A 15,654-nucleotide genomic window follows, 5' to 3' on the forward strand; every position below is an offset into this window, starting at 1 on the left:
CCCCTGCGACACCATTGCAATCCGAACCCAGTTTCTTGGGTTGGGGGGGTCACTAAGAATACAGGGCGGGCTCCCAATGGAATTCCTGGTGCCAAGAAGACAGTCCATTATTGGCCAGCTACAAAGTCCCAGTGATGCTGCAACAGAATCAATGCTAGACCACCAAAAGAGACAATTAATAGGGCAGACTGAAGATTGGAAGATTGATAGCCCAGTAGGCTTTGGGAGAGACCGAGGCCTATAAAGCAAATGGGGTCCAAAATGGAGGATGAAGAGGCTGTTACAAGGCCCTCTCCCTCTGAGCAGGGACCCCAGAGCTGTTACCAGTACTTCCCGGGCCTACCAGTTTCTTCTCCCTGGCGGCCCCAGGAAGCAGGCTAGAGCAGAGCAGGGGAGAGCGGAATCCGCTGGGGATTTAGGTCCCATGCCTCCTGCTGCCAGTTGTATGCAGTGAGTGGGGAAGAAGCAGTCAGCAGCTGTCCTGGCAGGGTAGGGGGAGAGAAATGCAGGTTGGACAGGCAAGCGACAGTGGTCCTCATCACCAAATTTTCCATCATTCTCCACTGTGGTATCATGGAGCAGAATCCAGCCCAGATCTCTAAGGTGAAAGAACAGTGTGTTAAACCATTGCACCACCCAATCACTAAAAATTCTGATTCCTAAAGGAACATCATCGCCACTGAAAATTGGCAAAACTTTCCAGCGCTGTTTGCATGCTGGCAACACAAATTAATGTATTTGCAATGCAGTGAAAATGACAAATGCCGCTTTATGCTTTCCCTCTCCCTCAAACAAGGCCTATTTAAATATACAAATGTATAAATGCGTAGGCTTCAAGGAGCTCTTGAAACATTTGCCTGAGGAAGGAGGAAATCTCCGAAAGCTTGTGAATTTAAAATAAAATTGCTGGACTATAACTTGGTGTTGTAAAATTGTTTATAAATATACAAATGTATGGGATCAATATCAAAAATTGAGATTTTGAATTTTTTTCACTGTGGAAAATGTGAGCCAAGCCAAGCACCTTATGCTGTTCACTGTTATCTCATCTAAAAGAAACACAGGCCTCTATTCTGAATGCCATCACAATACATATATGCATCAAATATTAAATGCCACAAACATACTGCAATACAAATGACTTTCCATCAACAAGTGCAGATCAGTCATTTGCACTTGTGTCACAGATCCCTGTAATAATGCTACACTGTTAAATGCACACACATCTGGGAGTAACCAACTCTAATAAAGGTCTTTAAAATGCTAAAGGGATTCAAATGGTAGATACAGAGAAACTATTTCCTCTGGTGAGGGAAATCCAGAACAAGAGGGCATAATCTTAAAATTAGAGCCAGGCTGTTTAGGAGTGAGATCAGGAAGGACCTTAAATTGAAGCAGGAGAATCATAGAAAGTTACGGCACAGAAGGAGGCCTTTCGGCCCATCGTGTCCGTGCCAGCCGAAAAAGAGCTATCCAGCTTAATCCCACTTTCCAGCCCTTGGTCCATAGCCCTGTAGGTTACGGCACTTCAAGTGCATATCCAAGTACTTTTTAAATGAGTTGAGGGTTTCTGCCTCTACCACCCTTTCAGGCAGTGAGTTAGGTCCAGCAAGCAGTTAGGAAGGCAAATGTTATGTTGGCCTTCATTGCAAGAGGATTTGAGTACAGGAGCAAGGATGTCTTACTGCAGTTATACAGGGCCTTGGTGAGACCACACCTGGAGAATTATGTGCAGTTTTGGTCTCCTTACCCAAGAACGGATATATCAGCCACAGAGGGAGTGCAGTGAAGGTTCACCAGACTGATCCTTGGGATGGCAAGACTGTCGTATGAGGAGAGATTGGGTCGACTCGGCCTTTATTCACTTGAGTTTAGAAGAATGAGAGGGGATCTCATTGAAACATATAAAATTCTGACAGGGCTAGACAGGCTGGATGCAGGGAGGATGGTTGGAAAGGCATGGTTTAATCAGAGATAGTCAGCATGAATTTGTTCAAGGAAGGTCATGCATTACAAATCTGATTGAATTCTTTGAGGAAGTGACGAGGAGGATTGATGAGGGTAGTGCAGTGGATGTTGTCGACATGGATTTTAGTAAGGCATATGACAAGGTCCCACATGGCAGACTGGTCAGAAAGGTACGAGCCCATGGGATACAGGGAAATGTGGCGAATTGGATCCAAAATTGGCTCAGTAACAGGAAACAAAGGGTAAAAGTCGATGGATGTCTTTGCGAATGGAAATCCGTTTCCAATGGTGTGCCACAGGGCTCAGTGTTGGGTCCCTTGCTGTTTGTGGTATATATTAATGATTTGGACTTGAATGTAGGAGGCATGATTGGCAAATTTGCAGATGACATAAAAATTGGCCGTGGAGTTGATAGTGAAGAGGATAGCTGTAGGCTCCAAGAAGGTATCAATGGGTTGGTGGAGTGGGCGGAGAAGTGGCAAATGGAGTTCAACCCAGAGAAGTGTGAGGTAATGCACCTAGGGAGGGCAAACAGTAAAAGGGAATACACAGTAAACGGGAATATATTGAGAGGGGTAGAGGAAGTGAGAGACCTTGGAGTGCATGTGCACAGGTCCCTGAAGGTGGCAGTACAGGTAGATAAGGTTGTGAAGAAGGCATATGGAATGCTCTCCGTTATTAGCTGAGGTATAGAATACCAAAGCAGGGATGTAATGATGGAACAGTATAAAATGCTGGTAAGGCCACAGCTGGAGTATTGTGCGCAGTTCTGGTCACCACGTTACAGGAAAGACGTAATTGCTCTGGAGAGATTGCAGAGAAGATTTACAAGAATATTGCCAGGGCTTGAAATTTGCAGCTACGAGGAGAGATTGGATAGGCTGGGGTTCTTTTCTTTGGAGCAGAGGAGGCTGAGGGGAGACTTGATTGAGGTGTACAAAATTATGAGGGGCCCAGATAGAATAGACAGGAAGTACCTGTTTCCCCTAGCGGAGAGTTCAAGAACTAGAGGACATAGATTTAAGCTGATTGGCCGAAGGATTAGAGGGGACATGAAGAAAAACTTTTTTACCCAGAGGGTGGTGGGTGTATGGAATTCGCTGCCCGAATTGGTGGTAGAGGCAAGGACCCTCAACTCTTTTAAAAAGTACCTGGACCTGCACCTAAAGTGCTGTAAGCTGCAGGGCTATGGACCGGGTGCTGGAAGGTGGGATTATAATGGGCACCTGGTTGTTCTTCGAGCCAGCGCGGACACGATGGGCCGAATGGCCCCCTTCTGTACTGTATCGTTTCTATGGTTCTATGGAGGATGTTTCCTCTGGCTGGGGGGTCCAGAATGAGGGAGTCACAGTCTCAGGATACAGGGGCATTTTGGACTGAGACGAGAAGAAATTTCTTCATTCAGAGGGTGGTGAACCTGTGGCATTCTCTACCACAGAAGGCTGTGGAGGCCAAGTCACTGAATATATTTAAGAAGGAGCTACACAGATTTCTAGGCACAAAAGGCATCAAGGGGTATGGGGAGAGAGCGGGAATATGGTATTGAGATAGAGGATCAGCCATGATCATATTGAATGGCGGAGTAGGCTCAAAGGGCTGAATGGCCTACTCCTGCTCCTATTTTCTACGTTTCAATGAGTTCCAGATCCCCACCACCCTCTGGGTGAAAACATTTATCTTCAGTTCCCCTATAATCCTTCTATCAATTACTTTAAATCTATGCCCGCTGGTCACTGACCCCTCTGCTAAGGGAAATAGATCCTCCCTCTCCACTCTATCTAGTCCAGTCATAATTTTATATACCTCAATTAAATCTCCCCTCAGCCTCCTTTGTTCCAAAGAAAACAATTCCAGCCTATCCAATCTTTTCCCATAGCTAAAATTCTCCAGCCGTGACAACATCCTTGTAAATCTCCTCAGTACCCTCTCTAGTGCAATCACATCTTTCCTGTAATATAGTGACCAGAACTGTACGCAATACTCAAGCTGTGGCCTAACCAATGTTTTATACAGTTCTAGCATAACCTCCTTGCTCTTATATTCTATTCCTCGGCTAATAGAGGAAAGTATCCCGTATGCCTTTATCTACCTGTCCTACTACCTTCAGGGATCTGTGGACATGCGCTCCAAGGTCCCTCACTTCCTTTATACCTCTCAGTATCCTCCCATTTATTGTGTACTCCCTTGCCTTGTTTGCCCTCCCCAAATGCATTACCTCACACTTCTCTGGATTGAATTCCATTTGCCACTTTTCTGCCCACCCGACCAGTCCATTGTTATCTTCCTGCAGTCTACAGCTTTCCTCCTCACTATTAACCACATGGCCAATTTTTGTATCATCTGCAAACTTCTTGATCAGGCCGCCCACATTCAAGTCCAAATCATTAATATATACCACAAAAAGCAAGGGACTTAGTACTGAGCCTTGCGGAACCCCACTGGAAACTGCCTTCCAGTTGCAAAAACGCCCGTCAACCATTACCCTTTGCTTCCTGTCACTGAGCCAATTTTGGATCCAACTTGCCTCTTTCTCTTGGATCCCCTGGGCTTTTACTTCATTGATCATTCTGCCATGTGGGACCTTGTCAAAAGTCTTGCTAAAATCCATGTACATTACATCAAACGTGTTACCCTCATTGACCCCAACTGTTACTTGATTGAATTTTTTGAGGAGGTAAGTCAGACACGACCTTCTCTTAACAAATTCACGCTGACTGTCCTTGATAAACACATGCCTTTCTAAATAAAGATTTATGCTGTCCCTCAGAATTGATTCCAATAATTTGCACACCACCAAGGTTAGACTGACTGGCGTATAATTACTCGGTCTATCTCTTTCTCCCTTTTTAAACAACGGTTCAACGTTAGCAGTCCTCCAATCCTCCAGCGCCACACCTGTAGCCAGGGAGGATCAGAAAATGATAGTCAGAGCCTCCGCTATTTCCTCCCTTGCTTCTCTTAGCAGCCTGGGATACATTTCATCCAGTCCTAACGATTTATCTACTTTCAAAGATGCTAAACCCCGTAATACTCCCTCTCCTACTATGTTTATCCCATCCAATATTTCACGCTCCTCCTCCTCAACTACAATCTCTGCACGTCCCTCTCTTTTATGAAGACAGACGCAAGGAGAAGGAGATGAGTGCCAGTTATGAACTTGGAGGAGGGAAGGTTGTTTTTGTGAAAGGGTGACAAATTGGATGGGGTACAGTGGCCTAGAGATCCGATGATGCTGCACCCAGTTTACAGGCGTAAACGTGCGCAAAAGCATCCAAAATGGCGTACTGCAGGCCGCCACCAAAAAGGTAAGTTTTGTAAAAAATATTTATTTCTCCTAGCTCCACATTAAAACCACAGGTCGCTGCCAGCCACCGCTCGCTCCCCTCCCGATTGCCTCCCTCCCTCTCCGGATCGCTCCTTTCCCTCCCTCTCCCGATCGCTGCCTCCTTCCCTTTCCCTTGGCCCCTTTCCCCCCGCTCCCAATCGCCCCTTTCCCTCCCGCTCCCGATTGCCCCTTTCCCTCCCGATCACTTCCCCTCCCCCCCCTGGTGACGCAGTGGTCAAAAATGAAATGTCTTCGCCGACAAACTGCCCTGGGATGCCCAGCAGACGTCGTATCTAGCCACAGTGCTCCAACCATCATGGTATGTGGGGCAGGATTGATGGACCAGCTGGACTTTTCCCGCCCGTCATTTTCATATGTTCATATGCCTCAATTACATGTCAGACAGTGTATTTGCAAACTGAGCATCCAAATTTTGATTAGGTGACATATGTCAATGAATTTCAGGCTACCCACCGAATAATCAGCATGCTCTGAGCGGGGAGATTACTGGAGTTAGTCAGTGAGCTAGTGCTAGAGCCTCCAACGCCATTGAGGTAATAATACATTTAAACTAATTTTGAATAATTAAACTTTAGAGCAGTATGGGCAGCAAATTAAGGCTTACGGTTGTAATTTCTACAAGCTGTCAGCAAGCTGATGGTTCTCTGGGGAGTCTTTGTGAGTTATTAATTTAATTATTTAGCAGATGTTGTCTACTTGCCAGCCATATTTTTTTCAGGGCAATGGGGCACCTGGTCTTCCTCAACCAACTCAAACCCATCTTGACTCTGCCCACTCTATCCCATATTGTGCATTTGAAGGTAGCCTGCTTTCAGGTTTCCTCCAGTGTTGTTCTGAAGACTAGCTATTGGAAGTAATGTGAGCAAGGTGTCCATGGTGATTCTTCCTTTGTATCCCCCCGCCTGACTTTCTTGTGAGAAAGCAACTGACCGCTGCTGAACTCCTCCCCACAGCAGCACTTCCAGGAATTCTGACGCCAATTGTAGCACCTCTATTACCACCTTGGCTGAGAATAACTTACTCAGCACTGTCTGAAACCTATCTTGTCTGTGTGGCTTAGTTCCACACTTGGTTGTGCATTTACCAACAGAGCCATCAAGAAAATCTATTTTTAAATCAGAACTCCAAATTGAATCTGGAACCCAATTTCCTGCAATGGTTGTAGAGATTTACACTATCAGCTCTAGAAACATCTCTTACTAACTGAGTGTTGTAAACAATTTTACAACACCAAGTTATAGTCCAGCAATTTTATTTTAAATTCACAAGCTTTCAGAGATTTTCTCCTTCCTCAGGCAAATGTTTCAAGATCTTGAAACATTTGCCTGAGGAAGGAGAAAATCTCCGAAAGCTTGTGAATTTAAAATAAAATTGCTGGACTATAACTTGGTGTTGTAAAATTGTTTACAATTGTCAACCCCAGTCCATCACCGGCATCTCCACATCATAACTGAGTGTTGAGCAACAAACAGGCTTCTGCCAGACCTCTGAAACTGCTGAATCTCTCAGCATTGGTATAGGACAATTATCAGCAGGACTTAGTGAAGGTGTTGGGTGGTAGGACAGTGGTCCTACTGATCTGTGCTCCAACTATACCCTCTCATTGTTTATGCCTACCACCAAAGGGCATAATGGCAGTCAGGAGTTATCGCCACCACAAAAAAACCTGCTCCCAGGCTATTGCTAATACCACCCTTTCACCAATGGCTGGGAGGTACAGGTCAAGCACTGGAAAAGGGGTGGGAAGGACTCTCACTCTGTTTCTGTGGGGAAAAGCCTAAGCTCCAATACTTATCTTGATGCTACTGCCAAAATAAAGAGTTGTCCAAGCGGAGAATTCAGGTTCTGAAATCCATATCCGACCACTTGATGAGAACATCAATGTTCTGCCTCGGGTGATATCTGTCAGATTAGCCAATCTGCAGTTCACCACTGTATATATCAGGTCACTGATACATTGTTTGCCAGGGTGGAGGACTTCATCACTTATCCTAAGCATCAAGAGGGTGCTTGCTTTTCATTTTTCAGAGTTCCCAAGAATGTAGGCTCTCATTAATGGAAGCCATATGGTCACACAAGAACATTTCCAGAATCCATTCCATCAACATCCAGGTTGTTTGCAGCCATCAGAAATATATCAAGAATGAAGCTTCCTTGATGCATTTATTCTACGCCAGTCAACATTTGTGTCATATATGCTTGTAATTGAAAAAGACTAAAGGACTCCAAAATGACCAGAATAAGTCCAATGTGAGGGTGCAGCTGATTGAGGTGAAAGTACACGTCATTTCTCTATTACAGCTTTGGAAACAAGGTAAGTGATTGCTGAATGTACCTATCAAACTTCTTCAATGTGTTAAATTTCTTCTGCCCTAAGTTGAGGGATTCCTCACCTCATAAACTGTGGTCCAATGTTCCACAACTTCTTCCAATGCAGCCCAGATAGCTGCCTTCTCAGGGGGATGCCTCTCCAACTCTCCCTTACTTCATTTCTTGCAACATTACTTTCATGGGTTTCTCAATAAAGGGAGTAGTCTTTCCTCCACCCTGGGCCCTTGCCCTCACCTCAGCCATCTCTAATATGCCAGCAAAGTCAAATTCTAAACACAACACTTGCAAATGCTGAAAGTATAGGTGCCTCTTAAGGCAGAGCAGCAGTTCCTTTCTGTTGTGCATCAGATATGTCACCAGCCCCACACCCCCCTACCACTGCCTCCCCCCGCCGACCCCAAACCCCCGTCTTGCACACTTGGACCAATCCACACTGGCAATGTTGCATAATTATTAAAATGAAGTGACAGGGAATCTCGGAAAATACTGGGAAATCCTCCCCAAGCACCCTGGATCCTAGAAGCCCTTTTGCAATTCCGGATGCACAGAAAGTATAAAATATCCCCTACAGTGCAAGTATAAGAGCAGAAATACCAGAGAATTATATTAGATTAAATACGTCTTATGAAAGCAATATTGAGATGATTAAACAAATAATGCCAGAAATTATTTTCCCACTTTCACATTTATTTCTATTCTGCAAGAAACAAGCCTCCTCACAATATGGTGAAGTACGCCCTCTACCAGCTTTCTGAGGCAAATATGCTTTGTTGCAAAAAGAAGGGAGAGGTATCTCATGTCTCTCTAGTTTTCTCCTTTGCTCTCCTCCTCTCCTCAAGGCCCAATTTTAACCTAATTCAACAGTGGGAATGGGGTGGGTTCGGTTCAGAGGCCAATCTTACACCCCGTCCAATTTTATGCCCCGTCCCCGACTGGTAGGTTCGGTGAAAATCGGGGCTTTAGCATTCACCTCTTGCTGGGTGCAATTCCACATTTACCAGCAGCCTTTCAGTACCTCACTCACGTGAATCTAGACAGTGAGTACTGACCAGCTACTTCACTATGGGTTGCATCGCAGTCAAGCCCAATTCTACCCTTGCCAAACATCCACATGTGCACTTTCCAGCAGGAGTAACTGGAGAGCAATCATGAGTTGGAACGCTGCCCAAATTGCCTCTTGCTAACTCAGGGGTGCTGAAACCAATTTAAATGCCCCTAACATTGCCCTGGTTGAGATCAGCTAACTCATCAAACCTGAGACTTCCCTCTGTGTGTGGCTCAGCTACTCACTATTTTAACCAGCTTAGCCACTAAGGGATAATGAAGCAGTCCATGCCCACATGCAGCAAGACCGGGACAACATCCAGGCTTGGGCTGATAAGTGGAAAGTAACATTTGCACCAGACAACTGCCAGGAAATGACAAGAGAGAGTCTCACCACCGCCCCTTGACATTCAACGGCAGTACCATCGCCAAATCCCCCATCAACATCCTGGGGGTCACCATTGACCAGAAATTTAACTGGACCAGCCATACAAATACTGTGGCTACAAGGGCAGGTCAGAGGCTGGGTATTCTGCGGCAAGTGACTCACCTCCTGACTCCCCAAAGCCTTTCCACCATCTACAAGGCACAAGTCAGGAATGTGATGGAATACTCTCCACTTGCTTGGATGAGTGCAGCTTCAACAACACTCAAGAAGCTCGACACCATCCAGGACAAAGCAGCCCGCTTGATTGACACCCCATCCACCACCGGTGCACCATGGCTGCAGTGCGTACCATCTACAGGATGCACTGCAGCAACTCGCCAAGGCTTCTTCGACAGCGCCTCCCAAACCCTTGAAAAAAAAGTCCAGATCAGGTTTACTTGCTTACATTCTTTTCATTCATTCATGAGATGTGGGCGTTGCTGGCAAGGCCAACATTTATTGCCCATCTCTAATTGCCCTTGAAAAGGTGGTGGTGAGCTGCCTCCTTGAACCATTGCTGTCTGGTGAAGGTTCTCCCATAGTCCTGTTAGGTGGACAGTTCCAGGATCTTGACCCAGGGATGATGATGAATGGTGATATATTTCCAAGTCAGGATGGTGCGTGACTTAGACGAGAATGTGCAAATGGTGTTGTTCCCATGTGCCTGCTGCCCTTGTCCTTCTAGGTGGTAGAGGTTGCGGGTTTGGGAAGTGTTGTCGAAGAAGCCGTGGCAAGTTGCTGCAGTGCATCTTGTAGATGGTACACACTGCAGCCACGGGGCGCCGGTGCTGGAGGGAGTGAATGTTTAAGGTGGCATATGGGAAGCCAATCACGCGGGCTGCTTTGTCCTGGATGGTGTCGAGCTTCTTGAGTGTTGTTGGAGCTGCACTCATCCAGGCAAGTGAAGAGTATTCCATCACACTCCTGACTTGTGCCTTGTAGATGGTGGAAAGGCTTTGAGGAGTCAGGAGGTGAGTCACTCGCCGCAGAATACCCAGACTCTGACCTGCTCTCGTAGCCACAGTATTTATATGGCTGGTCCAGTTAAGTTTCTGGTTAATGGTGACCCCCAGGATGTTGATGGTGGGGGATTCGGCAATGGTAATGCTGTTGAATGTCAAGGGGAGGTGGTTAGACCCTCTCTTGTTGGAGATGGTCATTGCCCGGCACTTGTCTAGCATGAATGTTACTTGCCACTGGATGTTGTCCAGGTCTTGCTGCATGCGGGCATGGACTGCTTCATTAACTGAGGGGTTGCAAATGGAACTGAACACTGTGCAATCATCAGTGAACATCCCCATTTCTGACCTTATGATGGAGGGAAGGTCATTGATGAAGCAGCTGAAGATGGTTGGGCCTAAGACACTGTCCTGAGAAACTCCTGCAGCGATGTCCTCGGGCTGAGATGATTGGCTGCCAACAACCACTATTATCTTCCTTTGTGCTAGGTATGACTCCAGCCACTGGAGAGTTTTCCCCCTGATTCCCATTGATTTCAATTTTACTAGGGCTCTTTGATGCTACATTCGGTCAAATGCTGCCTTGATGTCAAGTGCAGTCACTCTCACCTCACCTCTGGAATTCAGCTCTTTCGTCCATGTTTGGACCAAGGCTGTAATGAGGTCTGGAGCCGAGTGGTCCTGGCGGAACCCAAACTGAGCATCGGTGAGAAGGTTATTGGTGAGTAAGTGCCGCTTGATAGTACTATTGACGAAACCTTCCATCACTTTGCTGATGATTGAGAGTAGACTGATGGGGCGGTAAATGGCCGGATTGGATTTGTCCTGCTTTTTGTGGACAGGACATACCTGGGCAATTTTCCACATTATCGGGAAGATGCCAGTGTTTTAGCTGTAGTGGAACAGTTTGGCTAGAGGCACGGCTCGTTCTGGAGCACAAGTCTTCAGCACTACAGCTGGGATGTTGTTGGGCCCATAGCCTTTGCTGTATCCAGTGCACTCAGCCATTTCTTGATATCACGTGGGCGAATCAAATTGGCTGAAGTCTGGTTTTTGTGATGGTGGGGATCATGGGAGGAGGCTGAGATGGATCAGCCACTTGGCACTTCTGGCTGATGATGGTTGCAAACGCTTCAGCCTTGTCTTTTGCAATCATGTGCTGGGCTCTGCCATCATTGAGGATGGGGATGTTTGCAGAGCCTCCTCCTCCCGTTAGTTGTTTAATTGTCCACCACCATTCATGACTGGATGTGGCAGGACTGGAAAGCTTTGATCTGATCCATTGGTTGTGGAATCGCTTAGCTCTGTCCATAGCATGCTGCTTCTGCTGTTTAGCATGCATGTCGTCCTGTGTTGTAGCTTCACCAGGTTGGCACCTCATTTTTAGGTATGCCTGGTGTTGCTCCTGGCATGCTCTTCTACACACCTCATTGAACCAGGGTTGATCCCCTGGCTTGATGGTAATTGTAGAGTGAGTGATATGCTGGGCCATGAGGTTACAGATTGTGGTGGAATACAATTCTGCTGCTGATGATTGCCCACAGCGCCTCATGGATACCCAGTTTTGAGCTGTTAGATCTGTTCTGAATCTATTCCATTTAGCACAGTGGTAGTGCCACACAACACGATGGACAGTGTCCTCAGTGTGAAGATAGGACTCCATCTCCACAAGGACCATGTATTAGTCACTCCTACCAATACTGTCATGGACAGATGCATCAGTGACAGGTAGATTAGTGGGGACGAGGTCAAGTAGGTTTTTCCCTCGTGTTGGTTCTCTCACCACCAGGCCCAGTCTGGCAGTTATGTCCTTCAAGACTCGGCCAGCTCGGTCAGTAGTGGTGCTACTGAGCCATTCTTGGTGATGGACATTGAAGTTCCCCCACCCAAAGCTCATTCTGTGGTCTTGCTACTCTCAGTGCTTCCTCCAAGTGATGCTCAATGTGGAGGAGTACTGGTTCATCAGCTGAGGGAGGTCGGTAAGTGATAATCAGCAGGAGTTTCCTTGCCCATGTTTGACCTGATGCCATGAGAATTCATAGGGTCCGGAGTCAATGTTAAGAACTCCCAGGGCCACTCCACCTTGACTGTATACCACTGTGCCGCCACCTCTGGTGGGTCTGTCCTGCCGGTGGGACAGGACATACCCAGGGATGGTGATGGAGGAGTCTGGGACATTGGCTGCAAGATATCATTCTGAGAGTATAGCAATGTCAGGCTGTAGCTTGACTAGTCTATGGGACTGCCCTTTCAATTTTGGCACAAGTCCCCAGATGTCAGTGAGGAGGAGGACTTTGCAGGGTCGACTGGGCTTGGTTTGCCTACTACACTGAAATCAAGACTCATCGCACTGTCTGCTACTCCAACCCATTCTTTTCTAGGACCTCAAAATTTTGGAGCTCCATACCTGCAATTTAAAAGCATTTGGAAGGCAAGTTTGATGTCATCTAACCACATTTACCTCATCTGCTTTCCTGGACTATTGCCACTTTGCAATAAATTTTTCAAAAAAGTTATTAATCACCAATTAAAATGGGCACCAGCTCAATAATGCAGTTAGCTCACACAGTAATATCCGAATTAAAAATATTTACTTTCCTCATAGGGGTGTGGAAATTAGGGAAAAGAAAATCATAGGTTTTGTCAATCTATCTCATTAACCTGTGCCTCCTAGTAATAAGTTGAATACAAGGTCCTGGCATAGGTCTTGTAAAGGTGCCATTTGTCTGCTTTCTCAGTTAGGGAATAATGCACTGGCATTGGTGGAAACTACAGAAGAAAAACACACATTTCTTTAACTAGTTTTGAAATTATTTGCATTTCCTATCAGGATGAAAACCTCTGCAAAGCCTGCTTCATTTGCAGCAAACATATTAATTAACATTTGCCAAATGACTTACTTGTTTGGTGCTCCGTGAATGTTTGTTAGTACTGAGAAATTGCTTCTCACGCTCTGTAAGCTGGCCAGTACCTGAAAAATAAAAGTGGATTTGGTTTATTCATGTAACTTGAAGATTATTTAGAGGTCTTCAGATAGTTCAGTTTGTAAATGCATTGCCTGGTCTAGAACTGAGTCAGAAAGGTGAAGAAGGTGCTAGATTCAATTCTCTTTCTGTTCTAAGACAACTGATTTCAGCTGGGCAGCAGGCAAGGTACTACAATAGGACTCATTGGGATTGAAATCGATCACTGTCAGTAGCGCAAAATAAACTGATTTATTTTGGCGTGGTGTAAAACGGGCAGCAGATTCACTATCAGCCTGTTTTGCATCACTGGAGGTGACCACTTTCACTGCCATTGTCCCTCGGGTAGTGAGGAGAAAAAATGTCAGACAAGGTTCCATTCCTAATTGCTATCTAACTACTCTTACTGGAAAATGCTCATGTGTGGACAGATTGCCATCCAGCGATCCTTGCTGGAAGGTGCCCATGTGTGGACAGACTGCCAACCAACAGCGACCCTTGCTGAAACATGCCCAATGTGTGCTCAGGTAGGACAGGATTAGGATTAGTTATGATGTCAAACAGCCACTGATGCACTGGCTGGGATTTTTCAATATTGCAAAATGTTGGCGCATTTTTGGCAGGGCAAGGGGTGTGTCATTTGCGTGTAATTATAATATGCCCACTCATATTTGAATGGACGTATTATACGCTTGAATACACTTTTGGGGAATTATGCTGGAAGTGCTGGCATTGAGTGGGGGATGGTGGAGCAGCTCTCAAAGGATTTCCCACCAAATTCCATCCGGATTACACCAGGGAATTGACGTAACTTGAGCAGGAAACTTAGCCCACTGTCTGGGCTATTTGGGTGGGGTTCTAGAGGACAACTGGCATCTGTGGAGCCGTACCCCAATAGGAGTAATTGCTTTCAAGAGACAAGGAGAAAATTAGAAGGCACAGCTGTATGGTATGGACTGTGGTGTAGTCCCAAACACTGTGCGACAGAGTTGTTGGACACATCTTCTTGGTAAGGAGGGAGGAAAATATCAGAGGGAGAACCGCCCTTGAAAATCATTCTTGTACAGACTCTTCATGCCAACTTTCAGAGCAGCACTTTCAGAATTTTGAGAACAGGTTGTCTGCTTTGGTGGGCATAACTTATATACCAGGGAAACGGAAACAAGAAAAAGGGAAGAATATCTGAGGCAAAGGGAGAGATATATTCTCAACTAAATTAAGAAAGTTCAGGAAATATGTCCTTTTTCATTACAGTGAAAATGAAATTTAATATACCTGTGCAAATGGTGTAACTATCAAGTCATCTCCATGTCTGAAAATATAAAAGGAAATAAAAGTCAGTTAGTTATTTTAAATTGTGGCAAACATTTTACAGTTAGCAGATTTAATTCAGCATTAATCCATGTAATAATAATTAGTTGGGAATTTATCCCAACTCCTGAAATTATATTTTATAATGATAAAATTGCTGAAAATTATTTTTAATAAACTAGATTACAAATGACAAATCACTATGCATTATAATGGGAGGACACCGCCTCCCCCCACTGTATAGTGCTCTGGTCATAGACACCATGAGCACCATGTCCAGTTTTGGTCACCAAGATACCAGAGAAACATTCATGGAGGTGGTGCAGAGAAGGCCCATGTGGCTAATCCCCACATCAAATAACTGAACTATGAACAAAGAACTGGGGCTTTTCAGCCTTAAAAGAAGGCAGCTGACAGGTGACGTTATGGAGACATATAAGATATTAAACAGGTAAACCCAGGGCACTACTGCCAGTAGGAGAAAGGCCTGTAGGTTCAAACCACTGGAAGACGAATTTAAGATATCAGGAAAGATTTCTTCACATAAAGAATTCAAATTATTTGCAAGGTCTTCTGATGGGGTAGTTGAGGTCAAAACCTTAGAGTCATTTAAGAGTCAGTTTGATGCTTTAATGTTGGGGTGTGGGGAGTCTCAGTTTTTCTTTATGGAGAAATTAGCTAAAATGTGCTATTGTATACATTTTTTCTATTTCTAGGTGATATACAATAAATCTTTGAGGTACAACACTACCACAATAGCACAGGAGGATTGGGGTCAGGAACTGAGGCAAGCTAATGAATATTATTGAATCAGAAATGAGTTACACTAAGGCCTCACTAAGGAAATTGGACATGAAGCTGAGTTCGGATCGGTCAAGGCCCTGTGGGTGGCGGAGCAGGCCCAGGGGCTGAGTGGCCAAGTGGCCGAGTCCTGTTCCTACTTCTTGTGTTCTTTAGATTTGAGGTTAGGATCAGATCAGCCATGATCTTATTGAATGGCGGAACAGGCTCGAGGAGCCGATTGGCCTACTCCTGCTCCTATTTCTTATGTTCTTATGTTCTCCACCCTTTTGCTCTTTTTATGCTGCTAATTTGGGTGTGTTGGCAAACTGTGCCTTTAAATTGTGGCGCACATTCTCAAGGGTGGAAAGGTGGAAGTAATGGAATTTAGGATGGGTGAAGCCATCCAGTCTTACTTCCATCATTTGCACGTGGCTGCCACTGGGAGGCCGGACATTTCTTTATTGGACCCCAAGCTCAAAGGAATTTATGCTGGGGAGCTTCTGGAGCAGAAGCCCAGTGTAC

The 15,654-nt window shown here is 45.4% G+C and overlaps 1 protein-coding gene across 2 annotated transcripts in view; it reads right to left on the reverse strand.

Moving 5' to 3' along the window:
* The window catches only part of pde4ba (phosphodiesterase 4B, cAMP-specific a), a 557,078-nt gene that overhangs the window by 139,657 nt on the left and 401,767 nt on the right, over positions 1 to 15,654 (reverse strand). For both annotated transcript variants that reach the window (XM_067990377.1, XM_067990378.1), the window contains 2 exons: positions 14,314 to 14,350; positions 12,976 to 13,046 (listed from right to left, as the gene is read on the reverse strand). In XM_067990377.1, coding sequence (XP_067846478.1) covers positions 12,976 to 13,046; positions 14,314 to 14,350 — 108 coding nt within the window. The remainder of the gene's footprint in view (positions 1 to 12,975; positions 13,047 to 14,313; positions 14,351 to 15,654) is intronic.

This window comes from Heptranchias perlo, chromosome 9, assembly GCF_035084215.1.
Source record: "Heptranchias perlo isolate sHepPer1 chromosome 9, sHepPer1.hap1, whole genome shotgun sequence".
NCBI classification, from domain to species: domain Eukaryota; kingdom Metazoa; phylum Chordata; class Chondrichthyes; order Hexanchiformes; family Hexanchidae; genus Heptranchias; species Heptranchias perlo.